This window comes from Sturnus vulgaris, chromosome Z, assembly GCF_052056855.1.
Source record: "Sturnus vulgaris isolate bStuVul1 chromosome Z, bStuVul1.hap1, whole genome shotgun sequence".
In the NCBI taxonomy this organism is placed as follows: domain Eukaryota; kingdom Metazoa; phylum Chordata; class Aves; order Passeriformes; family Sturnidae; genus Sturnus; species Sturnus vulgaris.
This window is the reverse complement of record NC_142283.1, coordinates 38,281,737-38,305,547: the sequence shown is the minus strand read 5'-3', so window position 1 is coordinate 38,305,547 and position 23,811 is coordinate 38,281,737. Positions and strand designations below refer to the sequence as shown.

General features: G+C 37.0%; 1 protein-coding gene across 3 annotated transcripts in view; it reads right to left on the bottom strand.

The window, feature by feature from the left end:
• Positions 1 to 4,788: 4,788 nt before the first annotated feature.
• ADAMTS19 (ADAM metallopeptidase with thrombospondin type 1 motif 19) overlaps positions 4,789 to 23,811 on the bottom strand; it is a 128,277-nt gene continuing 109,254 nt past the window's right edge. For all 3 annotated transcript variants that reach the window (XM_088156597.1, XM_088156596.1, XM_088156595.1), the window contains 3 exons: positions 22,693 to 22,845; positions 8,019 to 8,196; positions 4,789 to 6,014 (listed from right to left, as the gene is read on the bottom strand). In XM_088156597.1, the coding sequence (XP_088012723.1) occupies positions 5,863 to 6,014; positions 8,019 to 8,196; positions 22,693 to 22,845 (483 nt within the window). In that variant the 3' untranslated portion in view covers positions 4,789 to 5,862. The remainder of the gene's footprint in view (positions 6,015 to 8,018; positions 8,197 to 22,692; positions 22,846 to 23,811) is intronic.

Here is a 23,811-nt window from a genome sequence, read left to right as displayed (position 1 = left end):
TAAAACTAACTGAGTACCAGTGAGTAGATGCATAAGACACTTAAATGCATACCAGCACTTCCTCAAGTTATCTGCCAAAAATGTCAAGCCTACAATACTTCAAAGTAAGATTTTTCCCCCCAAGAAAATTAGAAGCAGCTTCTAGTCAAAGCAAGTCCTCCTTTTCTGCAGCAGTACCAAGAGACTCCATTGTGCTATGTGGGTTGGTACCATTTACCACAACAGCTATGACATACACTTTTTTTAGGGTCAGGGATTTCTTTCACAGTAAATTCTTCTTGACCCTGGGAAATATTAGATTGTTTCAAGTAATTGATAACAGAAGTTTTCAGGGAATTGATTCTGCTCCCATTCAAATGAGTGGAAAAATTCACTGTTAGTGACTTGAATGGTATGGTCTCAGTCCCATCACTTTTATTATTTTATTTTGAGATTTGATATTTTCATCATCTTTTTATGAGTCTTAAATCCTTTTGACTTTCAGCTAATGAAATTCCCCTTCCCATTATGGTCTCTATGTACTACTAGCAAAAGTAGTAAAATATGTATGTTTTTCTAGGATATGTTTCATTTTGATGAAACTGCCATGGCTTTTGAAAGTTTGTTGCTTGAAATACAGGAAAATCTTTCTTGAATCAAATTTATGCTGAAGAGTTAGGGCATCACAAAAACCCTAGCTCTGAACTTAGACCACAGAATCAAACCACACAAATCAATTTACCACACACAAAATAGCTGAAATATAAAAACTAAATAAAAATAGGAAAACATTTTTAAATCCTAAAGTAAAAATTAATAGTTGGGTATACGTATAAATTAAACCCCTTATTTACTTAGAATGCTCATCATGTTTCCTTGCATGTAATTATTGGAGATTATTTTACAACATATCTGTTTAAAATTCTTAATATGGCACCTTTTAAGTAGATGCTCAAATAAGTATCTGTGAGCAGCCACAAAAGAGGCTGTAGTGACTGTGTTTCTGAATGGATGCGCATGCTTTTGGGGAACGTGGTATTACATTTAGAACTCTTTCTCCCGTCTAATGAAGCCCTGAAACACTAATACACCTTCCCAGTGTACCCTAGGGATTACCATGAAGCTGCTGTTTTAGACTTACCATGACATGTAGTTCTCACTTTTTGTGCAGCACTAAGACAGTAATAATCTGTGTTCTAAAATACAAGAATATATGCAACAAAGACTTACTTCTTAAACACAGACTTTCCAGCATAGGGAAACAGCCCTCTCGAAGACAGGGCTCTTCTATGCTACTGTAGCATAAAATGTTGTGTGTGCCTGTGTGAGCTTACATACCAACACTACTCCGTTAGACGTAAGAACACAAAAGACATCTTACTAAGTCAGACCTCTCCTAATCCCAGGATCTGTCACTTCATTTGAAAAGAGCAAGAACAAGATGCTGTTTCGGGAGACAGTGCACAGCTGGCTACTTCCTGCAGCTCATTCTTTTACTCCTTCAGAAGCCACACAAATTTTTTTTTGTGCTTAAGTATCTCTTTCCCAGGCCTTTTATTATCATCTATTTATAAATTGTCGATAAAGTTGTCTAACTGCTTTTCAATTCTTCTGATAGTACCTCCTCCAGAAGCAAACTTCAGAACGTCATGACCATCTGCCTAAATTGCTTACTTTTATGTCTTTTAAATTAATTTCTATATTAGCCATACCAAGGATGCCCTCTTTGCAGTACAGCAGGGTTTTAAGAAGAGCTGCCCGTGCAGCTTATCCATCACCTTCAGGATTTTTTAAACTATAGTTATCCCAGTCTCTTTCTTTTCAATCTGAATTACCAACCTTTTTAATCTTGTAAGCCACCTAGTCTATCTCCTTGCAAATTTATTTTTCATTTTCAATGTGTTACACTGTAATTCCACTACATTGTTCATAAGAATACAGCAATCATAAGTGAATACAATGCTCATGTTGTGGTTATACCAGTTCCAAAAAGTCTTCTCTTCTGATAACATCCACATTTTTGGTGCTTTTTTCCCTGCTATTCTCATAGCAGTTAGTAACTCTCATAAGGCTAGTAACTTCCCTCCTGTGACTGCCAGTTGCAATTCAGTATCTTATAGTAATGGTTCAGGCTGTTTTCATAGGTATAATACTTGACATTTACCTACATCAAAGTTTTTCAGTCAATGTTTTGTCTAATCACTCAGTTTTGTATTTCTTGCCAACTGAGGCAGGAGTTAACCAGAAGAGCTTGTTGTCACCTGTGTAGATGAAGAACTCAGTTTTTACTCTTCCTCATGCCATGGATGACATCTGACATCTCTGCTATAAGGAACCCTGCAACCTTTCATCTGGAAAAGCCAACACAAGTAATTCACTGAACTTCTCTTTCACTCCATTATCACTCCTTTCACACTTGTGCTATCAGATGGTCCCACAGTCTCCCCATTTGGTTTCTGGTTTGGATGTATTTCAAGTTTCCTTCCTACTAGTTCGCACATGTCATTTACAGATCTTTTAAATTCTTTATGTGTGCTTATAATTTTCTTTTTATAATTGATCTGTTAGGACCTCCACTGGTCTCTTGATTCAGGCAAGCTTTCTACTTTTAGTGCATTTTTCAAATAGGCAAATGGCTGCTTTTCTGTCACCAAAGAAGATAATGAAAACTGAATGGAAAAAACTTGAAACAATCCAAAATGTAACCCACTTCCTCTAGAACAAAGCAGCAATTTCCCTTCAGAATAAATAACAATGCAATTAAAATTCAGGTATTTAAGAGAGTTATGAGAAATGCTAGCTGTTGTAACTTTTGGTCACTACTCTAGCTGGCCAGCACATATGTGGGAGGAGGAAGTAAACCTGCTGTGCACCAGCCTAGCACAATCCCTGTGTACTACTTAAATCCCACTTAATCCAACAAAATAGGGTCTAAGTGGTATTTAATTAGCAGAGAGGCCTACTCTAGCCCTTAAGAGCTACGAATGAATTTCACCTTTACATGCCAGCTGAGCTTGACTGATTCGAAACTCATTTGTTGAAATGTTACATATTCATCAGGCTGGAAGGAAAACATATTAATGCAGAGGGATTGTTCTTGAAGAAGAACAGATAAAAAAAAAAAAAGACTAAACTCTGGATTGTCTGTGTCTGCATAAGGCTAGGGCTTGGCTGAACACAGCTGGAAAGGGCTGCCTGCTGCCACCCAGGTCTATGGAAAACTCTGCAGGGCTGGCACACGCCTGCCCTCCCCACAGCATGCTGCGGCTCAAGCCATAGCCTGGGCACATTTTCAGAATGATTTTATAATTTTCTGACCAAAGAGGATTTTCAGTCTGTACTGCTCCCCTGAATGATGATAGTGTTTAATGAAACAGTAAAATGAACCTGCTTTCAAATTCAGAGGTATATTTGCTATTTAGACACAAAGCTGTTTCAAAATTATTCACATACTTTTAACTTATAGTTTTGTACTACAGATGCTAAAGGAATCAGAACCAGACTTATCAGCACTATAACATCCTGATTTCACTCATTATATTTTTTTAAAAATGTCACTTTAGACCACAACTTTCCATCCCTGTCTCCCAATGAAAAGTACTTCCTTTTTATGATCTCCTTATAGAGGTGATCAGCAGTCACTGATTTGTTTTTGACAGACATAGGCAGAGCTAGAACACACTTTTTAAATTTTGTGATTAAGATGACATTCTTGTTAATGAAATATTCAAAATCAGCAGAGCATAAACATTTAGAACTGTGAGGACAATATCACTGGCTGATAAAAAAATAATTCCTCTGCCCCTAGTCTGGAAGCATCTTTTCTTTCCTTAATTTTCAATTGTGATTCAAGTGAGTACAAGAGTATTACCAAGATCTGGTGCTAAGTATGAAGAAAATTTAAAATAATAATTGCTTCTTTCGCCTGCCAACTACAATAATTCTATTAGACTTTCAAATGTGCATCTGTAACATTAAGGAGTTACGCCCCAGAGCAACTGAATTTTCTGTGCATTGAAACGTTTAATTATAAAAAAGGTAACATTCCATGATGTCAACATTATTTTTCTTTCTTTTTTTTACTTTTCAAAACCAGAAGGTATTTTATTTAAAATCATACATTAGCACTTCATTAAAGTTGCAGTTTTCAAATGCAGAGCAGTAAGATGCCAAACCAAAGATTTTGATAGTACAGCTATTTGAAACACAGATGTTGATTTCAATGGGAGTTAAGACTGCATCTAAGTATTCTTCCTAGACAGAATCACAGACCTGACTGGGGGCCTCAGTTTATTGTCTGTGGGTATCTGTGGTTATCCATCTGTGGAAACTGTGGATATCAACATCACATCTATGTCCTAGAGTCTTTGCAGAGAAGGAAAAGCAGCAGTCACTTAAATAAAGCTGCATTCCCTTTTTGCTTTGAGTAGAAAATATTCTGGGTTATTTCTCCAGCTGTTTTGCCTTCAGGTTTTGCTCTCCTACATATTTTCAGAACATACTTAAAGCCTTGCATCACAAAATGGGGGCAGAAGACCTACTGTTGTCCACTTGCCAAGTTCAGCAATTACAGGACGCACATGAGAAAAATACCTGCCTCTCCACAGAATGCTACTTTGTTATTCTCAACTTCCCATATATATCAAGGCTCACAGAGTGACATGTCTGTCTGCAGCTGCAGACTGGTGCCTAAGTCAAGAGGCAGAAGGCACTTTTATTGCAGCTGTACCTGCTGCAATGCAGGGCTCGATGGATTAATCTACCAGACTCAGACACACACAAAAAAAAAGAAAATTTCAAATAACAAAAGGAGCTTTACTTTTTATTGAAAATGTAAAAATCATGTGAATCATGTACAATCTTTTCTCATAAGGAAAATCTTAGCTGTTTCATAATGTTTCACAAAACTGTAAAACATTTAATTTTTATAAAGACTTTTTCATTAGACAAAGATAAATCCAAAGTAGTATTACAAAGCTATTTTCTAATCATCAACAGAGAACTGAGAATGTTTAAGAGATTAATTCATACAAGTGGCAGAAGAAAGGACTCTTCCATTCATAAATCTGCAAAAGGACACACAAAGGTATAGAGGGGCATGGGTTTTTTGTTTAAAAACTTTAAAAATTAAGTGACATGTTAAAACACTACAGACGTGGATTCATAGGATGGCACAAGTTCTAGAACTGCTTTTCTCTACACTACCTCAAACAGTGCAACAGTGATTCAGTGTAAATCTCTACAGTGTTTCATTGATTTAATACTTGTGTTCAAGTATGTGTCCATGAGAAATGATCAAAATCTCTACTTAGCTAATTTAATTTTCTTGTTTATAATATAAGTTACAGTAGAATATCCCCTTCAGTATGTTTCTAAATCAAATTAACTAATTTCACAATACATTCTGTAATAACCTGTTTAATAATGTTAGCTTGTTCACTTTGACATCTGTTGCAAAAAAACACAAGATCATTCTGACTCCAAATGCCAAAAATATAATAAAATTAAAAAGAACTTTATTTCCATATACAACAAAACTATTCAGCTAAATTAAAATAAATTCAAGATAGCATGACTTTTTTTTTTTTGCAACAGATGACCTTACTAAAAATAAACATTTAAAATACTAGTTACTATTTTTAAAAAATTCTGATAAGTGTATCCAAAAGTGTTCATATAAAAATTAATTATGAAAATGTCAGAAGATAAAACATGTTGGCTGTCTAACCAAAATCATTAAGGATGTCTGGCAGGCAAAAATAAATTAATTTGATTAAATTATATGTCATTTGATAATATTTGGTCTGAAAAAGCCTGTGTGGGTGTGTGTGTTTATAAATAATAAGATTGCAAAGAGCTGAGAGCTAGCCAGCCTGACAGAGGTCAACTCTTTTGTTGCATTTTTTGCGCATAAAAGTCCCTGCACGTCTCACAGCATCGCTGATACCACCTCATGTCTTGACAGAGGTTCTTCTCTCTTATCACTCTGCAGTACACAGGCCACTGGTCTCCTAGGCACTTGAATGTTAAAGCAGCTGTGAAACAACAACAGCAAAATCAAATATAAATTTAGTAGTGAAGAATCACATAGCAAAAGATACAAAGATATAAGAAGTGTATCTGGGGAAGAGAAAGGGTTATAGATGTAGATATTTTACAAAAGAAGGAATTCCCCTCGTCCTCCTGTTGTCAATATATCCAATATCAAAAATTGTTAAGGCCAGCTTTAGTTACAAATGGGATTAAGTTGCATTGAACTTAATTAGTTTAATGTCATCTAGCTGTCTTCTCATGAGTGAGTGGAGCCCATCTTTCTGCCTTGTTTCCCTTATGAAAGCCTCTTTACACAGCTTGTCATAGAAGGACTGTGGTACTAAAGTTGGAAATGCTCACATTTAGTTATACATATCAAGTATAACTAAATACTTGCATCTGTAGTATGCAGTGTATACATGGAATTAAAATGGGAACCCAGTGAAAAACAGGGTACAAGAACAAGATATAGTCCCAAACCCATCACAAACACTGAAAAAAGAAGTCAATCTCAGGTTTGAGTTAGTCTCCTATGCTAATAGAAGAGAAATTTTTAAAAAAGCTGATGGCACAATCCCCACCAGCTTTCACTAGCCCTACCCCCAAATCAGAAGATCTCTACTGCATGGTATGAATGGAATTGGAGGCCAAAATTATCAATATACTGAAGGGAAGCGTTGCATTATGTATTTTGGAGATGTTAAGGTTTCTATTGGATTGGATTCGGACTCCATGCTGGATGACATTGACTTTTAGATTACTAATATCTGTGCTATATAATAATCCATGCCATGAGGACAACATAGTCCAATTTTATTTTTTTTTTTGCAGTTCACATTATGTCAAATTTTAATTTACACTATATTTGTTGTGTGATTCTTTCTGATTCACTTAAGTCTATAACACAAAGCTGCTTGTATAACCTCACCAGAGGAAAATCATCAATGATGGGGAGATGATATCTTGTTTCTGAGAGACCAGCTGAACAAAGAAAGATAATGCACAAAGGGGAGGAACCTTCAAACAGTGAAATAGCAAGCAGAGGGCCATAAGCAACAGCAAATTTAAACAATGACTACTGCACAGGAATGTTCTAAGGTTAAAAACCTCAAAGAGAACTACCCTTCACTGTCTTAAAGGAAGTATTACACACAATATAAAATGCCTTGTTTTGTTTTGTTTTTGTTTTTCATAGTCTCGTTTTCCATGTGGGAATAATCTATTGGACAGGAAGGTTTATCTTAACAAAGGCTCTGGAAAATCAGTTGGAGAGGATGTGCTGTCTTACAGAAAGTCTTTGAATATTCCTGTCATGCTCAAGATGTAGATGAATGATCAGGAGAACTAATGGTAATCATCATCAACAATGCTCTAGGAAACAAAAACTACCCGAGTTAACAGTTCTGTAGTTATGCAATAACATAATTTCTTTAAGAATAAAAGAGACCTGAGTTCTGCCAGGTACAGCAAATCTTTTCATTCAAAGTAATTTTCCTTCACACATCCTAATACATCAGGCATAGATGTAGACATTTGAACTAAAGACAAGTGGAAAGAGCTGTTTGTATTTAAAGAACAAATTAAAGAACAAAGGGCCTCCTTGATCTCACAAATATCAAGAGAACACAGTTTGCAGAATTTTCAAACAGAACAGATGATATTCTCTTACTTTAGAAAGGTTTGATAAAATTGACTGGGTAAATATATATAAAAAACATGTATGTTTGTAGTGTCTCTAATATAAATATATTTTCATATGGGTTGTTTTTTTCCCTTAATACCATACAGTCTCATAATAAGGTCCTTTCTTGGGTAACAAAACCCTTCACCATTCTTAGCTACACTCTCTGATGTACATACTCAAAACCTGAGGCAGGAAGATCAATCTCTGCATATTTAAATCTCCTGAATACCTCCTGAGTCCTAGACTTGTTTCCGGACTGGGATCATCAATACTGTATGGAGAGAAAGAACTGAAAAGAGATTTGTCATTTTTGACTGCTTACCTAACCTGGGTGATGTTATTGTGTTAACATTAATTTTCTCATTGCAGGGATGGAGATGACAGGGTCTGTAGGCTGCAGGCTTTTCTGAAGAAAAGCATTCATTGCCATGCCTTCCCGTGATCTTGTGCATGCACTGGATGACTCGAGACTGCATTCCTTTGCCACACGTGACAGAGCACTGGAACACACAGAAGACACATTCATTGGAAAGGTATTTTTGCTGGTAATCATGAACGTGAAATGCCAGTCCACGTGAAGTCAGTGGCTACTTCTTCAGATGTTAGCATTCCAAGATTTCTGAATTCTATTCCAATAGCTAAATGAAAATCAACTAAAAAAGCACAAATTAATTAGCAGTATTAATTGAAGGACTCACTCCAGCATCCTATTGCTGTCCACTTTGTAGAGCCTGTGATGAGCCTCAAAACCAGCAATGTGTCTGAAGGTTACTCTCACGTATCTATATACTAATTACTCTTATTAAAGTGCTGGAAAAAACATTCAAAGATACAGCAGAGAGAAGAATTTTTAATTAAGCCATTAATTAATTCCAGCAAAAGTGTTCTTTCTGCAGAGCAGAGTTTATGCGTCCTGGCTTTGCATCACATCTTCATATTTTCACATGTGTCTCACAAATAAAACACACAGTGTGAGACATGATGCCTGGCCTTTAATTAATCTTGCCATCTTGTTGCCACAGAGAATGAGGTAAGAAAATAAAATAACTGAGCTCTGTAACATTTTACTTCTATCACTGTAACATAATATATTAGAGGGAAAACTTGGACAGTGCTGTACAGATGCTTACAAAACCTGTTCCAAACAAAATGAAACAAAACAAAACATGTTTTCGTCTTTTCTAACTTTTTGTGAACAAAATTCATAGGACATGAATTACTTTTCTGTCCATTTGACACACATGCTATTACTTTAACTACAAATCTATTAAAAAATTATGTATTGGAGTTTTCTCCTAGCTTCTAATGATTTTGACCCAAGTACCCAGAAATTTCACCAAATTTTACAGAAATGTGCTATAGAGAACATCTTCAAATACTAATCAGTTTCTTGTAATGAATAATGTAAGGCTGCAAATTTTGCCACATAATCCTGGAAATGTTTTTTTAAATTATTTTTATTACATAAATGTTCAGAATATATTTCCTTGGGAGGCTTCAAGAAGCAGCTGAAAAAAAACTGAAATGAGAAAGACAAGGAGAAGGTGCTATAACAAAAGTGTTTCCCAGCCATCCTGTTTCGAGATAGAGATGGAGAAGTAAAGTTTTCTGCTAAGGATGAATAAACTTTGACTACAGGAAACACTAAAGATTTTACCCTTTGGTTTGATTATCTATGTGCCTTTGAGTGATATTTTAAACACCTACTTGGAACACTTACTTCCCATGCTAAATGGGAAATAGAGGGCTTGCATCCCAATATGTGCATCAAGAGAAGTGAGACTCCTGTCTTTTGGACTCATAAGACTCCAAGAGAGGTACAAGAGACTGGGACAAACACCTGGATGTTTGCACAAGGGACTGAACTTGTAACCACATGAAATCAAACACTGGCATTTTATAAAGGCAGCAGGTGGACTTGATTTTGCTCCTGTTCTCAGTGAGTCAGTACAGAACTGTATCTTGCTGAGTTAATGAGATACAGCCTCCATGAGCCAAGGCAAAAACATTAAATTATGAATACACAGTTGTCTATTCAGTATCAGCCACAGTTTAACACATGAACAAATATATGGTTTACAGGATGGAAATCAGTACTGAAGTACTTTTAAAGTATGCTATCAACTTTAAATCTACTATACTGCTGTAAAATTGCATGAGAAAAGCCTCTCAGTAGAACTAGTGTTCTTCAATTCTCTGCCTTTTCTCTGTGCAGCAAAAAATAATCTGAATTTCTATAACAGCCAACATTATGCACACGGTCAACATGCAAAATCACACATATACCTACATGAATTTTATCCCCAATAGCAAATGGAACATAGATTTTAATTTTGCCAAAATTCTGACCACTCCTTAAATTCCCCTTATCATAGTTTCAGAGATACTTACTTTTGGAATATTTTAATGAAATTGAGACAATAGAATAGCAAAATTTAAAAAGGCAAAAAAAGGACAAAACTAAAACTACAACACAAAGAGAAAACAAATATGAGAGTAAAGGGAAAATGAAGACGATATGATGAAGCTAATATGTTGAAGATGTCTAATGAGGAAAGATAACCTTTAAATGTTATCATGGTGTCTTAGAGTAATATTGCACACAGTATTACATTTTTTTCCTCATCAAAGATTTGCATGTTTAAAAGTATGTGTGAGCTTGTGGCATTCCTTTTGTCAGCTGCAGAGAAGGGGGACATGGGCAGGTGGGCCTGGTACATAAGATCTGCAAAAATAATTTATCTGTCCTTAGGTTAACCTAGAGTGAGAAGGTGCAATCCAGCCACCTGGAATATTGGAGGGGAGAATAGGATCTGAAAAAAAATAGTCTTTTGCTAACAAAATGGGCTCCAGTGCTTTATTTGCTAATTGATTATGCCAAACAATTAATGTAGGCATGTGCCTTTGTGGAGACCACTCTGGCAGCAGGCACATTTTCTCCACATCAAATGAGCTCTGGCCTGAAAGTTTGTTGTGACTGCAACTGATAAAATGTGCAACATACAGAGAGATCTCTCCACTAATCAGTGTTTAGGTGCTGAATTTCTTTGCCGAATCTGGGAAAATATTGGCATTAAAATCTTAACTGGTGAATTAATACCCTTTAAATAACTGAGCCTCCACTGGCCTTGGTGAGATATTTCAGAGTGTTATGAAGCATTACAATGTAGTTTTTAATCCCAAGACGTAGAGATCTTGCAAAAAATTAATTTTAGTCTTGCCTGACTTACTTATTAATATTGCAGCTTTAGAAACTGACATCAATGGATGATTAAATGAAATAGCTCAGTTCATATAGGAAATACATGGCAAAGCAGGAAATAAAGAAATTTGTGCTCTATGTGCTTTTATTTTCACAGAAAAGTACTAAATTTAACAGTGCATTTATTCTTTTTTTTTTTTTTTAATGGGAACTTACTAAGTCTTGTAAGATGCTTGGGGAATGTTGAGAAGAAGCTGCATTACCCCAGTGATTTGAAATCAAAAACTTTTAAATCCAGCCCAGTCAGTATGCAAGTAAAGCAAGATTTTCACAAATGCCTAGGGTTTTAAAATCAATGAGGGATTTGATAGGCATGCTGTGCTCTTCAATGTTCATATAGCAGCAGGAGCAGCGGCAGCAGTGGTGGTGTCTGACTTAAGAATTTTACTGACTGGGAGCCAGAAAAAAATCTTTTTACCATAAAAGCTCATATTAGCTATTAGTTATATTAGCTCATATTCAAAGTAATATGAAGTAGCATGAAATAGGGAAAGCACCAGGCATTTAGCAGTACACTTGCTAGCTACACAAACAGTGAGGTTTCCGTGTCCATGAAGTCATCTTAAACACGAGGTTTTCCTGCAAACACATCAGCCAACTGCTGCCATCTGAGAGCAGACACTGAATGTTGGAGAATAAAAGTAATTAGTATTTTTCTTCTTTATCCTGAAAAGACAGGACTGTTCTGACTTCACTAGGAGACACCTCAGCTTCTGCAGATCAGCTAGATGCACCTTGAGGGCAACAGCTCTGGCCCTCATTTTGACATTCATTGTACTGCATGTGTATGTGTATATTCAAGCTGAAGAAGACTCTTCCAAAACTCTCTCTCAAACTTGCCTTACCTTTGGATTTCTCTCACTGCAAATATTCAATCTGAGCTAAATACCTTTCACTGTATGTGCAGCTGTCACATTACAGGTAGTGCTCGTGGTATGCAGTTAAAGCTGTATAGGTGCTGCATGTTTCTGGATTTTCCATTTTAAAACTCTAACAAAGCTTTCAATTTCAAAGAAATAAAAAATACTTTCACTTTTACACATAAATCAGTGAATTTATCAGAAATAAATTTACCTGTCAAAACTGCTTGTAATTTTTTTGTATATATATATTTATAAGATTTACAGAAATGCCCACTCTCAATCAATATGTAGCATTTTCATTAATTCAGTAGGTTTCAGGTTAATTTAAGCCCACAGCTTTTATTATTAGTGAATAAAGATACATTTCTATAGTTCTTCTTCCCACTCACTCCATCTCCCATATGTCAGTCTTGTAAATGCAATACTTTAATTTTGTGGGGGTTAGTAGCATTTTACTTCTCACTACTCAGATGACCTACACTTTAAGGCCATGTAGCTGATTAGCAAAAATTCCTGTAGGACAACTGTATTTGTAGGTTTAGACTAAATGTTCTACTACACAGCCAGAGGGTTTTTTTTTTATGTGCCTGTTAATCTGTGCATCTTGGACATGGTCCTAAAGGTACTGTAAAACCATTCAAGCAGCAAGACATGTAAAACATTCCTGTTAAAGATTACAAAATAATTCCTCTGTAAAGATAGTTAACAGCTATTTTTTAAATTTTTTCTTCCTTAAAAAAAAAATTCTTACCACCCTGTTTGAATTTTGTCCTACTTTTGAACTTCTTTTAAACATAATTTCAAGGACAGAAACCTAGGCGTTAAATATAACAATCCTTACACTTGGCATGCAAACCCGCTACCCAAGATTCCTTCTTTCTGTTCCCTGCCAAAGATATATATTCTGGAGAGAATACATATTCCCAAGGCCAACAGCTGAGGAAGTTGCTGTAATGTGTTAGCTGCTTCCAGCTGGCCTTCATGAGAAGTAGGAATTCCTAAATTAAGGGAAAAATTGTCACTGGCAGACAGTAACGGTCAAAATGCATCCTTCTGCCAAGACAACAGGCAATCACTGAAGAGGCTGATACAATCCACAATGAAAAAGCCAATCTGTGACAGTATTAACAGAATTGACTTGGACAATTTATTTTCAAGAATAAGTGGACTGCTCAATAAAAGGTTTTACAAGTCTAAGTAGCATTCAGAGCAGAGGCTGACGTGCTCCTAAGGAAACTCAGTGATGAGTTTTACTGGAAATTATTAGCAGAGCATTCCTAATCATTTATGTATAGGTTCATCAGTTCCAGCTTTTAAGCGGTTTCAACCTTTTCATGAAGTGAGTGTGAAACAAGAATAGCAAGCAATCAGACTTTAGCAGCAGGATTCATATTTGCTAACATGCTTGCAAAATCTTTTTCTGTTTTGTCTTCTTATGAAGCTTGCATTTGAAAGCAGGTAGTAGATAATGTGGTGCATTTTTTTTTAGCAAAGGCTTTTTACTAAATTAGGCAATATTCTCTTAAAGATTACCTAAATCAAGCAAATAATCTGCAGTTTATTTAAGATCTTTTTGGTTGTTGTTGTTATAAAGTCTTTGCTGAATAGTGTAGCAAAAAGAGGGACCTATGGATACAAGCATAAGATGGAGTCTGAGTTCTCACATGCATCATTTCCAGGAAGGTCTTTCTGCCTCTCTCATTTCTGACACACCCAACACCTCGGTATGCCAAATTTAAAATTCAGAACTTGTGCTAAGTTTAGCTAAAAAAAATCTGCTGTTGGTCTCTTCTAAGTTTAGCAAGTTTGAGTTGTGCCTATTTATTTTATTTTAGATTCTTTTTTTTTCCCTTCTTCTGCCCCCTGCCTCTCCATTTTTTCTCTCTAGCTCTTCTTTCTAGGGTAAGAAGAGGTAAGATTCAAAAAGAGATAAGATTTTAAATTAAGACAGACAGAGCCCCAGTTCCTTTGATAAACTTGAAATAGGGTTCCCATTGAGGAAGGAAACCCTCATCACCTCATGTCCAGAATCCGAACCTTTCTTTTGTCTTTTTTTTTTTTCTTTTCTCTCTCTCTTTTTATTTTTTTTTCCCTGGATTTCTTTTAAAGCCCCATGCAGAACAATTTGGGTTTTCTGGCAGCAGAGGCAAAACTGCCTTTGGTATCAAGACAAGAAGCAACTGAAAGTTTATGAGTTTTTTAAAAGAAAATTTATTTTCCTAGGTCAGTATATATGCAGCTATTCTTCAAAACATCATTGCCTATCTACTCTGAATCAATAGTGGGGTCTGATAGGCTTGAATCGGAATGGGCTCTCTGGACTCAGCTTGGAAGTGGAAAATTCTTTGGCTCCATGTGAAACCCAGATTCCATTGCTCAATTTCTTTCTTGGGTGAATGAATGAAACACAATCATCCACTTCATAGTTTACAAACCAGGATTATTCCAAGGACACTAGTTTGTTCTGTTAGAGACAAGCTGGACTCCAAATCCATAAAAAACATGAGACTGCTACAGCCTGCCATTTCTCCCTGATATCATGGAAGATATCAGCATTTTTCTCTCATCATTAATGACCTATATCAAAGAATGGACAAATCCTGTAATACCATAACAGATCTAGACAGCCAAGTTCCTCTGTGTGCTCCAGACGTATGCACACATCATCTTAAATTTTGTATTTATACTTTCTATAGATCTATATTTAGTACAAAAACACATTCAAGTTTTAAGGCTATTTAAGTACACCTCCACCTGAAATAGTTATTTATACTTATTTAGGACTTTAGACACACTACTGAGTAGTATTTGACATCATAACACTGGTGGATTTTAGAAATTTTAGCCGTGTTTGTGCACCTCTGCATTGCTGCAGGGATCTCCCGTTAGCGAGGAAATGGAAATAAATGTTAGTTGTGGATTTGCGGTTGTCCCACATGGCTGCCTGCACTGACTCACACACGCATATATTATTGCCACTAGTGCTTAGCAATGAACAAGATATTATTGCATTTCAAACTTTCATATCTGAGATATCATTGCATGGTATTTTGCCAGGAGATGACCTGATTCATTGCAACTATCACACATCCAAACAAGAACCTGGAAACAATTAGATTTCATAATATAATTACCTTTATCTTTCCAATTAAATTAGTTGAGTATGCTATTCTGGACTGAAGAAAATGAATTCTTAAAATTAATTTGAAATATTACCCTTGGAGTATATAATTATATTAGCATACATGACAACGCTAGCCTGATGCTCAGTAGAAAACCTTGTACGGAAAAGCATAGCTCTACAGCACAAAGAAGTAATTAAAGGATTATGGTATTTCTAATGAAAAGATAGGTCACAGAACCCACTAAGGACACAGGAAATTTCAAAGGAGGGAAAAGGAAACTTCCAAGAAAATAATTTATTTAAAAATGTCTATTTTATCTATTTACTTTTCAGAAATCAAAGAAACATATGTCAAAAAGCTGTTCTGTACAACACAGAATTAAGCACTGTCCTTTAAATATCATCACACTGTGTAGCACTTTCAAGTTTTTCTAGTAAGTTGAATAAATGAATGAGTTCTTTTCTGATAATGACTTTACTTCCAGTCACAATATCTACCAAATTTTAAATAATGAAGATATGGAATAGCTGGTAACTTACCTAAATGGCTATGAAAGATATAAAAAAAACCAAAACACAAAAAAACCAACAACCTATGAGTTTACAAGGAAACTGAGCTCATAGGACTTTTATGTAGACTTGTATCTTGAAATACAACAATAAAATAATAGAATCAGTTAAGCTGGAAAAGACCTCTAAGATCACTGAGGCAAACCATTAACTTAGCACTGCCAAGTCTATTACTTAACCATATCCCTAAGTAAATTAACTACATATCTTCAAATACCTCTAGGGATGGCACCTCTACCTGGGCAGTCTGTTCTAACGCTTGATAACACGTCCACTGAGGAACTTTTCCCTAATATTCAATCTGAGCCTCTGCTGGCTCAACTTGAGGCCATTTCCTCTCATTCCATCACTTGTTACCTGGGAGAGGAGACTGACTCCCACCTCACTACAAACTCCTTTGATGGAGTGGTAAAGAGAGAGGGTCTACCCTGAGCCTCCTTTTCTCCAGGCTAAACAACCCCAGCTCCCTCAGCCACCCTTCAGAGGACTTGTATTCCAGACCCTTCCCTTCTGTTGCCCTTCTCTATACATGCTCCAACACTTCAGTATCTTTCTTACAGTGAGGGGTTCCAAACTGAACCGCCTCTCACCAGTGCCAAGCGCAGGGGGATGACGCCTGCCCTGCTCCTGCTGCCCACACTATTGCTGCCACAGGCCAGGATACCATTGGCCCTCTTGGCCACCTGGGCACATCCTGGCTCATGTTCTGTTGCTGTTGACCAGCACCCCCAGGTCCTTTTCTGCCAGGCAGCTTTCCAGGCATTCTGTCCCCAGCCTGCAGCACTGCCTGGGGTCGGTGTGATCCAAGTACATGATCCACCACTTGGCCTAGTGGAACCTCTTACCACTGGCCTCAGCCAACCAATTCAGCATGTCCTGATTGCTCTGCACAGCTTTTCCACCTTCAGCAAGTCAACATTCTCATGCAAACTGGTGTTATCTGTGAGCTTACTGAGGGTGCACTTGGGCCCCCTGTCCAGCTCATCAATAAAGACATCAAACAGGACTGGCCCTGCACTAAGCCCTGGGGAACACCTCTTAGTGGCCAATTGCCAACTGGGTGTAACTCCATTCACCACTCCTTTCTGCATCCAGCCATACACGTAGTTCTTAACTCAGCAAAGAGAGCACCTGTCCAAGCCATGGGCTGCCAGCTATTCCAGGAGAATGCTATGGGAGACAGTGTCAAAGTCTTTACTAAGGCCCAGGTCAACAACATCCACAGCCTTTTCCTCACTCACTAGGTGGACAACCCTATCTTGGAAAGAGATCAGGCTAGTCAAGAACTGCCTTTAATAAACCCATATGCTGACTGGGCCTGATCATGCAGGTTTAGCACATGCTGTATGATGTCACTCAGGATGATCAGCTCCTGACCTTCCCCAGCACTGAGGTCAGGCTGACAGGCCTGTAGTTCCCTGGATCCTCCTTCCAGCTTCCTCAGTATCCTCATCCACCCTCACAGAGCTGTCTAAGTGATGGAGCAGGTGACTGACCACTTTTCCTTTCCATTATGAAGGTTTGGTTCTATTTCCCATCCCTGTCTTTCAGCTCAGGGGGCTGACCACCTGCAGAACAACTGGTCCTAATACCAAACACTTAGGTAAAGAATTTAAAAAGCACCTCAGCCTTTTCTTCATCCTTTGTCACTATGTTTCCCTTTGCATCCAATAAAGGATGGAGATTCTCCTTACCCCTCCTTAGACATATATTTATAGACGCATTTTTTGTTGTCTTTTATGGCAGTAGGATGATTAAATTCTAGCTGGGCCTTGACTCTTCTAATTTTCTGCCTGGGTAATCTCACAACATCCTCGTAGTACTCCTGAGTTGCCTCCCCGTCTTCCAAAGGTCATAAACTCTTTTTTTCCCCCCAAGTTACAGAAAAAGCTCTACGTTCAAACAAGACAGTCAGATCATCTTCCAGCACAAGGGGACAGACAACCCTTGCACCTTTAAGATTTCTTTCCTGAGGAATGTCTAGCCTTCCCAGACTCCATTGCATTCAGGACTGCCTCTCAAGGGACTCAATCAGTCTTCTAAACAGGCCAAAGTCTGCACTCTGGAAGTGCAAGGTTGCCCCTCTCCTTACTGCTTTGAAAACTGAAAACTCTTATCACTTCATGGTTGCTGTGCTCAAAACAGCCTCTAAAAAAATATTTCGAAATAATTTTTCAAGATTCAGTTACTTCTTATATTTTTAAGGTATTTTTATCTTGTCCCTAGTCATAAACTATCAGAAAACAGCAAAAAAGTAACAACCTCATAGATTAAAACAAAATAATGAAAACCAAACAATAAATATTTTTGAGACAAAGAATTTCACAGAAGATCAAGTTTATCGCAAGAATGAATACCTGAGGCAGTATTTTCTTTAGCTGCATGAAATGCAGGATAATAGATACATGAAAGAAAAAAAATCGAACAAAAATCAGCTAGACCCCACAAGAAAAAATGGATTACATAAATTTTAACAGAACCGAAGTGAATCATCTCTAAGAGTTTTGCGTTGGCAGATGACAGTCAGAGATACTGAGGAAAAGTTTGGAGAGAGAGATGACTTTAGAAACAGAGATACACCAGGCATAAGAAAGCCTAATGCACCAAGTCAGCACCAGACCATTTATCTGCCTGCTGAAAATACACATCAGCCTTCCAGAAGATCCACTGTTTAAAGATCCCAGCGCCCCCAACAAAAATTGATAGATGTTTCTGGGAAAGCACGTAACAGATATAGGACATTGCTTCTCTTCAGCAATTCCCAAGAATGGCTTCCTTCACTTATTATCTGGTATATTCATACTGTTCATATGTAGATCCCCTGAAGCAGCAATGCATAGCCTAGCCTAGGCCTAGCACTGTAAAACTCTTCATATGAAACAAAAAATGCTGATATTGTTACTATTACAGGACTGGTTAGAAATGTGTAAAATCTCCCAATGTCATTTCATTATATTGACATTTTCCATATTATTTGCTCATGCTTCATTTCTGAAACAAAGACATACCTCATTGGCTGCAAATTAACTATATTTAAATCAATATGAAAGTTATTGATTTGATTACAGTATTATTTTAACTTCTATTATTTCACATTGCATAATTTCTTTGTCCAATCTACTGATAGTGTTATATTTTGACTCATGGCCAGGACTACTCCATTCCAAGAATCTAAAAGAGCTTAATAATTCTGGATGGGGATCCAAGCGAAAAAGACAAAAGGCTAATTCCCTTGTCAGTAAAATTATAACATTAATATCATCTTTTTTTCTTTCTTTTTTTTTAATTGGAGGAGATCAGTTGAGTTTGTTTGCTGTGGAAATCTAGAGGCTGTTTAAATATTTAAGCACACAATTCAAAGATGGACTGTCTCATGCTCTTGAATAGTTAGCCAAAAAAGTTTGTGGGCATTTACCTTCCCTCCATTTACACATGTTCTTTCATTGGGGCAGAAGGTAAACAATCCTTATCACTGCCCTCTGCTTTCTGTACCCTCAGTAAATCTCTCTGTGAATCTGTCTCCCCCTAACAGCTGGAGACTTGACTTCCTCTGTCTGAACACACACACATACACACACACACACTTTCTAGGGAGCACTGCATATACTGTCTGAAATAAATAATTTGGAAAAGGCCAGGAATTCTGGGATTCATTGGTTTAAAAACTAAGCAGTTGCCTCAGATGCCCTTTCAGACTCAGTGAAAAAAAAAAAAAAAAGCAGATTAACCTTTGTGCCACGTTTTTGCTTCTTCAGGCCAAAACCAAAGTGAACTGTATCCCAGCTGTTGTGACCACTACCCCAGATACCCACTTTCTAAAATATCCTCTGTTCCAAAATTCATCCTGCTCCTCATGCTTCATTTATTCTGGCAATGGCCTGAAGAGGCTGGTAGTAGCAGAAAAAAATATACACAGTCTCCTACATAAAGTAAGGTATCTTAGACAGGCCCTTTGAACACCCTAAGCAGCTGAAATCTAAGTGTTTTTTGGAGAATGACTTTGGAGAAGGATTCGTTCTTCAGTAAGCTGCGCAGATGTGTAAACATGCAGTTCACATGCATTTCATTTCACCTCTCTTCAGCCTATTTGTTTATACTTAGCTGCTGAATGCCTCTGCGCATGGTCCTGTCCTTGTATGGCTTTGAAATGGGTAGCCAGTGGGCAGCTTAGCAAGGGACACTGTTGCTAACAACACCTTGCCCTAGCTGGTGATAGAATAGCTATGGTCTGTAAGCATTCCTCGTTTGAAGATAACTCACACATTGTTAGGTAGGATATTCCATGGATGGCATTTGTTAGGAAAATACGTCATTGGTAATGTTGCTAAGTACTGGCTCCAGAAGTTCAGTTTGAGCTTTTATTCTTTCCTTTCTCATCATACCCATATTTCTCACAAAGGTGGGCACAGAGCTCGAGTGATGTTAAGAACAATTTTTAGCATATTGACCCGTTGTACTAACTTAAACACCATTACAGAGTTAAATGTTGCACACAGGCCAGTTTGTACAGACTTCTTTTAGATTAAGTTAGAGTTTTAGAAGGATCATTTATTGATCAATTGGATCAATTGGAGATTGGAATTTTGGTCAAATATTCTTTGATCTTGGTATCATTAAAAGAGAGCTCAAGAAACTATTTGAACTTTATGTGACTATACCAATAAAACAAATTAACTCCATTACAGCACTCATTAATTATTAATCATGTTATCTTCTTAGTAATAGTACAATTTAAGCTTAATTTAAAATTACATCTTAGGAGTTCAAAGGAAACAGCAAAGCAAGTAAAGATATTAGGCCTCTTGTTTCAATGTGTGAGAAGCATCATTTAAATTTTTCAAGTCAAGCCTTGGCATTAGCTAGAGAACTTGACTCTGCCCAAAGGAACAGATTTCTGTCAATGTCAAGAACAATCCTAAAGAGTAACAACAGTGAACATGGAAGACTGCATTGACACTCTGGGTTAGAAACAAACAGAGCAAAGATTAACAGTTATCTGAGCTTTCCATTTGTTCTCACCATTGCAGACATATTAACATTGCCATGACTTCATGTTGTTATGTACTCCAATGGAACAGAAGAGTAACAGAGAAAATAAATGGACATCCAAATATATTTTAAATTGAACTTGTGTCTCTGTAGAGAAATCAAGGTATCTATTTTTTGTATAAATGTAGGAAAATCTCTGAGGCACAAGTCACAGTCAGACTGTATGTTAACTGTTCAAAACATTTTGCCAATTCCATAATTCGTGTCCTAATTTTGAAGTTCAAAGTACACTTTAGGTGAGAATCTTACAGCTTTGACTCTAGGAGGAGAGCAGAAAATACAAAATTGTCAGCAAATTTTAAACAGGAAGATATAAGTTTTTGTACACTCATCTATGACATGGTTGTTTGTGAAAAGTGCTGAGAGGATAAAGTTCTTCTCTCCAGAGGGCACAGGGAACACAGTGTAACTGTCTCAGCATACCCACACAGCCTCAGCAATCCCAATTTGAATGACTGCTTCAATTAAGAAAGCAGATGGTAATTTCTCCATGGTTTATTTCCTACTGGTGCTGCTGCTAAATGAAGCAGGTTTTAACTGTAGTTATATAGTAGAGAAATGGAAATACTAAACGTTATTGCCAAACATATCTTCTTGTAAAAGTAATACTGCTACTGAAAGTTAGTTGCTTCTGTTGTTTAAAAAATACTGGTTATACTATGTGCTTTTGAAGTAGCTAGATACTCACAGAGTATTTGCAGCTAATTCTTGGAAGGCTGGCTAGTCATACACTGCTGGCTTTAGTCCTTGTTTCCAGCTCCTACATCACATGAAAGACAACTAAAAATACATTAAATACTTCTCCATACAAGCATGTTTAAAAAATGCTGCAATAACGTTAGGTGCTGAAAGTAAAAGTGTTGTGTGTAAAGTTATGAAGAGAAGCAAAGGAAATAAAAAAATATTAAAATATTTCTGCTAAAGTGTGGTCTGTGATACAGCAAGAGAAAACCTTGACAAGGTTCAATTTCAGAATTTCAGCATGTTTTGGATATTCCAAAACTACATCAGATATTCAAGGTCAATCAGAGATCTAACCAATATTGTTTGTTACTGTTTGTCCTATGCTTATCCATCTCTCAAAATCCATAAGCCAAGGAAATAATGTAATGACAGTTATGTCAAGTGTCCATAACAATAAAAAAATCATTAAAGAATAACAGTAATAGATGCTTCCTATATGCTAAATAGCTTATGTGGAAATTTAATAGGCTGAAAGTGCTACTGGACAAGGCCAGAGGGTGTACGTTATTGGAAGCACAAATAAAATATGCAAACACAAATTAACAAAATTTGTAAACTGAAAGGTTGGAGCTGTCTACAGTTTCTGAAGTTGCTTGCCTGCCTGCTGACACAGTAGGTTTATGCAAATTTGCATTTTATTGAAGATTTATCTCACACTTATTTCATATTCCTGATTTTTTATTTATACTGTAAGCTCTCTGTGACTACCAATTTAGTGTAGGTGTAGATGTAGAAGAAGAGATTACAGGCAACCTTCCCCCTGATAAGTCACAGTTGTACTAATAACCAAAGAAGAGGAACAGCCTTACCCTTATTGGGTTTTAGCTGTGACTAATAAAGTACGTGTGGTAAAAGGAGTAGATTGGCTGGTCAGGGAAGGTCTTGGAGGCAGAGGGCCTGGAGAAAGAGGATCTTGAGGAGCCCTGAGGAAGAAGGAATACTCCAGAGAGACACTAAGAAGAATGAAACAAAGAAGAGAGTTGCTGCAGTGACAGATCTGTTATGAGGTCAGTCTGGGTCTGATGGAGTCAGAGTCTGCAAACCAATACTTGCAGCCATAGTCCAGCAGGAAATAGCCAGCAGTCAGAGTCTGCAGCTGGACCCTACAGTAGGAGCTGTAGTCAGAGTTAGGATGGCAAAGCTGTAAAGAAGAATAAACCAGCACCCTTTTCATGTTGTTCAATGAGAGTCTGTGTCTTGGCTCATTTCTACCCCTAATGAGAGGTCTACTGCAACAGTTTGGTACTGAGTTTTTTTTGTTGTTTATAGCCTTATTGATCCCTCACTGGGACATCCGTACACTTTTGATAGGAGTAATTCTTATTAACAACTCAACTTGTAAAATGTACGATGCTTGGAGGTACTAGTATCAAGGATTACTCACCTTAGACCAGTCCCCCATTCTCCAGACATAGCATTTGGAATAGTCCTCACAGTCCTCGGCCTCTTTAGGTCTTGTAGACAAAACACATTTCTTGCGTGGATTGGTGCACCTCACAGTCCGATGCCGTACTCCCTTACCACACTTTACAGAGCACTGTTGGAAAAAATGTTTTTCAGGTTTCTACAAAATTTCATCCCCTTCTATACGACTTCTACCAGGCCAGCATAAATATTTCACAACTTCAGTGAAGCTAACTTCCAACCTTCAACCGCATCAACACTATATTTATTAAAAAAGGAAAACGGAACAAAAATTCCTTATGGGACAGAATGATAATTGATTCATTTTTAGCTAAAATTAGATTAAAACTTACTTGCTTAAGGGAAAAAAAATAGGCTTTTGAATAAGAAAATACCTGAAAAGTTATGATTATATGAATGCAAAATGCTATACTAAAAATATTAGGCAATCTCTCTTGTTTGAATGAAAGGAAGTACAACAAAAGCAAATGAAAATAACATTTATAGGAATAAGATATGAAGCAACTTCAGAAAAGCCCTGTTAAGTGTCTGACAGCCTTTTTTGGGAGAAGGAAAAAAATGTAGAATGGAAAAGTAAATATTTCAAAACCATGCAAGAATCCAGACTGAACTCGAAAATTCAAAGTCACTATATAGACAGCATATGAAAGCTCTTTTTGGGTTGCTCAGAAGGTCCTAATCTATGGGGTTTTTTCCATCATTCCCACTTACACAGCCAAAAATGATGCCATTTCCTTCTCAAAACATTATCACTGCTTTTGATCATCCCACTGCTTGCAGTTCAAAACTCTCCTCTGCCAAGCTGATTATAACTGCAGGAAGCAATAATGGCTAGCTTCCTACATAATGGTGATAGTAGGAATGGCCATGGGAAATACATTGCTCTTCAAAAAATATTTATTGCTTCCAACAAAAACATGCTCTCTCACTTCTCATCTCTGAATGAAAACAAACTGACTAAACAATCCCTGTTTTTCTCACCTCTGTAAATGGATGCCTTTCTTCTCATAACCAGCCCTTGCATCATAAAACTCTGTACCACACCAGAAACTGCTGGTATTTACATCTCCTATCTCTA